At 54.1% G+C, this 6,000-nt stretch overlaps 1 protein-coding gene across 1 annotated transcript; it reads left to right on the top strand.

The window, feature by feature from the left end:
* Positions 1-2,148: 2,148 nt before the first annotated feature.
* APELA (apelin receptor early endogenous ligand) lies at positions 2,149-4,927 on the top strand (the record flags this gene model as incomplete). The annotated part of the gene is made up of 3 exons (XM_084267023.1): positions 2,149-2,221; positions 2,670-2,780; positions 4,807-4,927. 2 exons carry the CDS (start codon positions 2,149-2,151, stop codon positions 2,756-2,758), a joined length of 162 nt encoding a protein of 53 aa, XP_084123149.1. The 3' UTR covers positions 2,759-2,780; positions 4,807-4,927.
* Between the last annotated feature and the right edge of the window lie 1,073 nt (positions 4,928-6,000).

The following is a 6,000-nucleotide window of genomic DNA, read 5'->3' as shown; positions in this document are numbered from 1 at the left end:
GCCTGTGTTACTGTGACAGGGGCTTTAGTATCCAAACAAACTTTTGCAAACTTTCTCACAGGGTAGCTGGGGAATGAATGGCTCTTAGTAAACTAAGGCTAAAAAAAAAAATAAATTGTACCTAAATATTGGACTTTACCTGGATTCCTTCAAACACAATGCCAGCAGGCATGAGCCCATCCAGGCACAAAGAAGGCTTGGAGAGCCAGCCGAGGGACTGGCCATGGTCTGCGCATTCTTTTGGCCCTTGTAGCTATTTACAGAGTCCCTGTTGCTTCAGAGTCTGTGCTGCTTTTCACCTTAAGGTATGAGTCCGGACCTTACGTAGCTCAGCACTGAACCCAAGTCATCATTCCCAGCGCTGTATGAAGGGGTGGCCAGCACGTTCCCGTTTGCAGCGAGCATCCCTAAAGGCATTCTGACAGCAACGGCACTGGAGCAAGGTTTAGGGCATCAAGGACATAACCATGATTCTGTCACAAAACCACCATGTGAGCTTCTCACACCACATCTCCACCATCTCCATTCCTCCTCCATCAGTGTTACGCTTGAAATGACATCCCAGTTAGGGCAGGTCTGTCCCTGGCAGCACGGGGAGCCTGGCAGCACAGGGAGCCTGGTTTCAGCTGTGCTGGTAACACCAGTATTAAACCAACGTCCAGTTTAAAAGCGAGACAGATAAGACACAGTGACTGTCAATCTGTACAGCCAGAACACGGGGAAGCATGGGCACCACATGACAGACCAATGCAGTCATCCAGCAGAGGATTTCCTTTGTTACCGTTTTGATGGAGACATCTTCTGCAGCAGCCTCACCATCATTTTAAAACGACCATTTCCACCAGGTATTCAAGCTGCAAGCTGCCTCCCTTGTCACCCAGGAGTATTTGCCCTGCACAAATCAAGTCCCCCAGAGATGCTGTGCAGCTCCACGAGGAGGGACTGGCACGTGCTGCCAAATTAAATAGGATTGATGAGGAAATGGAAAAGGCAAAAGGGGTAAGAGCCGCAGGGGAAACTGGATTTAAAAGCCAGGGAGTTGGGTAGGGAGCAACTTTGGACCGCTTTATGTAACATAGTTATTATGTTGTATATTGATACAAGATGTAGCACATATTGGTAGGTATTATATTAATATATCGGTTATATATGTCATATAGCAATAGGTATCATATATACAATATGCATACATAGACAACAGTCGTACCGAGCCTGTACGGAAGAGTACTCCCTCCTGTCTCTTTTCCCAAAGGAAGGGGCAAGCTTTCATTCCTAAACCCACCACGCGGTACCCGCGGGCTCGAAAGCACGAAGGGGCCAGCGGCTCCCCGCACCGCAGAGCCATCCCCGCCGCTAATGCTACCGGGCCGGCGGCGCACCCGCAAGCGCTGCCACCGCCCCAGCTCCCGCTGAGGCGAGATCGCGGCGCGACCTGGTGCCAAAACCGAATCAATCTAAGGCGAGTTTGCGAGCGGGACGGGCCGGGACGGGCCGGGCGGTCCCGAGCGGCTCTAGCCGAGGCGGCGAAATACCGCGCGGTGCGATGGCTTTACCCGGCGTGCTAGAACCCCTACAACCCCCCTCGCTAATTAATTCCAGAGTATTGCGGTCCTTTAAAAATACTTGGCGGCACAAAAGGCACCCATTAGGCTTAAGTACCGCCGGGCTCGCCCTGAACAGCCACCGCTTGGCAGGTAGTTTAACGGAGAGAGAAAGCGCCGGGGCTGAGCTGGGACCCCACTATCCCCCGCAGGAGGCATGGGGGGTGGGTGAACGCAGCTTCCTGCCATTGCTTCCCCCCACATGTAGGGCCGACGCGGAGTTTAACCAGTCGCCAGTGGGGGAGGGAACAGCGGGGCTTATTTTACTGCCTCCCCCCCACGCCCCCCCGTCTGGGCTGAAAGCGAAGCCGCTGCCTTGCCCGGGCAGCCGCCAGCGCCCCGCGGAAGCCGGAGCCTGCGCGGGCTTCCCGTCCCCGCAGTGTTTGCTTATGGAAAACAGGGGGGAGTGACCTGCGACGGCAGGAGAAGCGGGAGCGAGGGCAGGGAGCGAGTCGAAGGAGGCAGTGCCAGCGGCACCTCGCTCGGATCCCCGAGGCGCGGCACTACCGGTACGGGATACACTCTACACGCACCGCTCGGCGCGGACATGAGGCTCCTGGCGATCCTCTGCCTGGCGGCGTTGCTCCTGGCGAGCCTGCTGGCTGCGGGGCAGCGGCCGGGTAAGCGAGACCGCGGCGTGACGGCGCGGCCCGGGGACCGCGCCGCCGGGGGTGGGGAGCGGGAGCGGGGGGGTGTCGGGCCGGCGGCAGGGGGAGCGGGTCAGGCCGGCCGGGACGAGGGGGATCGGGCCGGCCAGGAGCCGATTGCGCAGCGTTTCCCCCGCTCTGCGCACTGCGGTGCCAGCCGGGTTGCCACAGCCGCGTGTCCGGGGAAGGGCTCCGGCAACGCGGGTCAGGGCGCTTCGCTTCGGGGCGCGTTGGGGGTCTCGGGAGCCCGGCGGCCTTCGGCGGGCTGTGAAAAGCCGGGACTCGATCTCAAGCCTGCTCCTGGGGGCGCGAGCGGAGCGCACCGGTAGTCCCCCGGGGCCGGGAAGAGCAGGGCAGCCAGCCCAGTACCGGGCACGTTGCCGGATACTTAGTCCCCATCTCTGCGTTTCTCTCTCCCCAGGCAGCCTGGCCCTGCGCAGGAAGCTCCACCGGCACGGCTGCTCGCACCGGCGCTGCGTGCCGCTCCACTCCCGGGTGCCATTCCCCTGAGCGCCGCCGCACCGCGGCTCAGGTGAGGCCGGTGTCCGCCGCTCCCCGGTGGGGCCGCAGCTCTCCGCCCTTACCTTACCTTACCTCACCTTACCGCCGCTGCTCGCCGAGGCCAGCCCGAAGCCTCTGGCAGGCGGGTGGTTGGGACCGGGGGGAGGCGATGGGGGGGCCGCTCCGTTCCGCGTGGGGCGCGGGTCCGGTTTGATGCCGCTCCCGGGGCGGAGCGGGACAGCCCCGGCTCCCCTGCGTTGTGCGAACTTCTGCTGCCCTCCCTACGAGCGGCTGAGACTCGTGGCGAGGTGCGGGGTGAACGGCGCAGCGAGCGTGGAGGCGGCGCGGGGTGGCAGCCGGGGCTGGGGGGACGCTCCGGAGGGAAGGCTCCGGGCATGCGGGGGGCGCTCCGAGGATGGGGGTGCCTCGGGTGGAGGCGAGGGAGGTGGATGCTCCTGTGGGGGATGCTCCGGGGATGGGGATGCTCCGGAGAGGATGCTCCGTGGCTTCGGGCTGGGTGCAGGGCAAAGTCACCTCGCTCATCCCAGTCAGTAACCCGAAGGTAGTAGGAGCATTCGCCCACTTCAAAGGGGACTGTAATTCTTAATCTCTGTCAGCGAGAGACTTTGAGCTCCTGGGATGAAAGGCCATGCAAGTGCAAAGCATTAATGCTTTATAGCTGATGAGGACATATACATACAAATACCGAGGGAATGCAGAAGCACAGGGTAGCATATGCAAATGGAGCAGGCATCAAAAGCAGAGCAAGGTGCTGTTACCAGATAGGAATGAATAAACATGCAGGCATAGCTTGGCATCTTCTGGACTCACTGGATACGAAAATAGCGCTGCGGCCCCAGGCATGACAGCAGAACCTGCAGCCCCTGGGACCAAGGTGTTTGAGTTCCCAAATAAACAGGGAAAAATGGTTGTATCTGAAGCTTCACCTGAGCTGTGCAGCGTGGCTGAGCCGTGAGAGACGCGGTGGAGTGCCCCCTCTCCTCACCGCTTCAGCAAGAGCCCAATTGAATGAGATCCCCTCAGCAGGTTAAGCATAAACCTGAAAAGATAAGCAACCAGAGGCATGCAAGGACTGAATGACAGGGACAGCGGAATGCGGGCCCCACGACAACCTGAGTCTATGCTGAGCGGCTTGCTTTGCTTGCAGAGAAAAGCAGCTTTAACCTCACTCCCTCCAGCTCAGCATCCACAGCTCAGAGATCACACTGAAAGCATCTCAGTGTTCCCTGAGCGCTCTGAAGCAGTATATAGCGTGCTATATACTGTGAGACTACAGTAGCCGCACCGCAGCACACGTGCTTCAGGATGGAATTATTTTCCCTAGAGATAAAAGGTGTTTCCAGAGTTACCTCTGTTTCCACAACAAGCCCATTTGTCAGTGACAAAGCCAAGGGCTGTGCTTACTAATTCATAAAACAACTCACAGACATTTAGCTGAAGATAACTCTCCCTTCTAAAGCTGTTCAGAAATCCATAAAGCTTGGCTGGGAGGGGTGGGGGACAAGGGGGGGACAGGCACCTGAACTAACTCTAAACTCCCAACATCTCTGCGGGTGCTCAGTCCCTTTATCTCAAGGAGGATTTACCATCTCCATTCACATTCCCTTCTAGTTTTAGTCCTAACTTGGCAAATATTTACATGCCTGAGTAACCTGACTCAATGGAGTAATCTCACTGATCTCAAGGGAGCAGTACATATGGATAAAGCTATTTGCAGATGCAAACGGGATGGACCCTTAAGCCTGAATTTCAACAGGTGGTGGCTGGAAAGGGATGAGCAGAGCTGCCTCCCTTTTTCCCCAACAGCATTGGAAGTGAGAGTGTTTTGCTTGATTTTTCCATCAGTGATGCAGGCAAAACACGGGACAAAAAGAGAAAGAAAATCTCACTTCTTGATTTTTTTTCTTCATCTTTTAACCTGAGATGTCCCCAAATTTCATTAATACTCATGTTCCATTAGTAATGTTTTCTGGTTTGTATGAGACATTAGGCTACTGAATGCATCATTAATGGCTACTTATCTTCCCTCCTCACAGCAATTTCGAAACAGGCTTTTCAGTGTTTTAAAGGAGCAGCAGTTAAACCAATGGAGAATTTTAAGTCAGGAGTCAGATGGACAACAGCCAACCTGACAGAGCCACCGCAGCCCCACCTTCAGCAGTCCTGCCTGCCACATTCTGCAGCTGCTGGAAGGAAGAACCCCAACTCACACCCTGGGAACAGCAAGAATGGGTTGGGGGAGACAAACTCAAAATTTACTCATGTCGAACAATCCCCATGAATTACTCGGCTCTCGTAACAACTGGTGAAAGTTAAAGACTGAATCAAATTCCAGGTACCTGAGATGGGTTTCTCATGGCATCAAGAAGCATCTGTCCGAGGGAACTCTTTAACATGTCTGTACTGCTCAGACTGAAAGGTGCTAGTGGCTGCTCAACTCAAGCTGCATGTGGGGCAGTATTTAGGGTGAAATGATGTCAGACTCCAGCACGGGACTGTGAAAGCTTATGAAGTCTTCTTTTTAATAATTTTATATATTGATAATATATTTGTTTTAATGCCTTACATCACATCTTTATAGAATTGCCTTAACACCACAGAATGTATTGACTGTGATAGTACCAAAGTCAGCATCATGCTAGTGGTCCTGCTGGCTCCATGTACAGCAGGAATCTGCAATATAAGAAAGTAGCAAGAGTATTATCCCTCATTCTATGGATAGAGGATTGAAGTACACTGAGATAAGAGATTAGCTGAGGGTCATGCAAATTGATCTCTCAAGTCAGGCCTTGAGGTCAAGCCCATCCTCCTGTCTACTGAGCTGTTCCAGCAAAGCCTCTCATTTGTTTTAGACTGGGCTGCCAAACCAGGCAACTGAAGTTTACTTGAAAATGCAGTACTAACAAGCTAGTTTTCCTAAAATACCTTCTGCAGTATTATAAATGGAGGGTAAAAATAGACCATTGAAAAGAAACCTTTGTTTGGTCAACCCCATGCACTGCACAGCACTCTGTGTTCCTGTAATTTAAATGAATGGGATGTCTGGGACACAGCCCTACATTGAACAGCAGCTTCAGACAGAAAACAGCTTTCTCTGCACTGGATATCAAGAATCCACTGAGCTTTTATTTTATACTTTGTTCCTAGAAACAGGTTTTTCACATCCTTTCTTTTATTGGCAGAAATTACAAGCCCTGGTTTAAATCCAGTATTAGTGTTGTGCACCTCAT

This window comes from Gallinula chloropus (assembly GCF_964237585.1).
Source record: "Gallinula chloropus genome assembly, chromosome: 7".
NCBI classification, from domain to species: Eukaryota; Metazoa; Chordata; class Aves; order Gruiformes; family Rallidae; genus Gallinula; species Gallinula chloropus.
The sequence above is the reverse complement of the archived record's forward strand: the minus strand, read 5'-3'. Positions and strand labels throughout refer to the sequence as shown.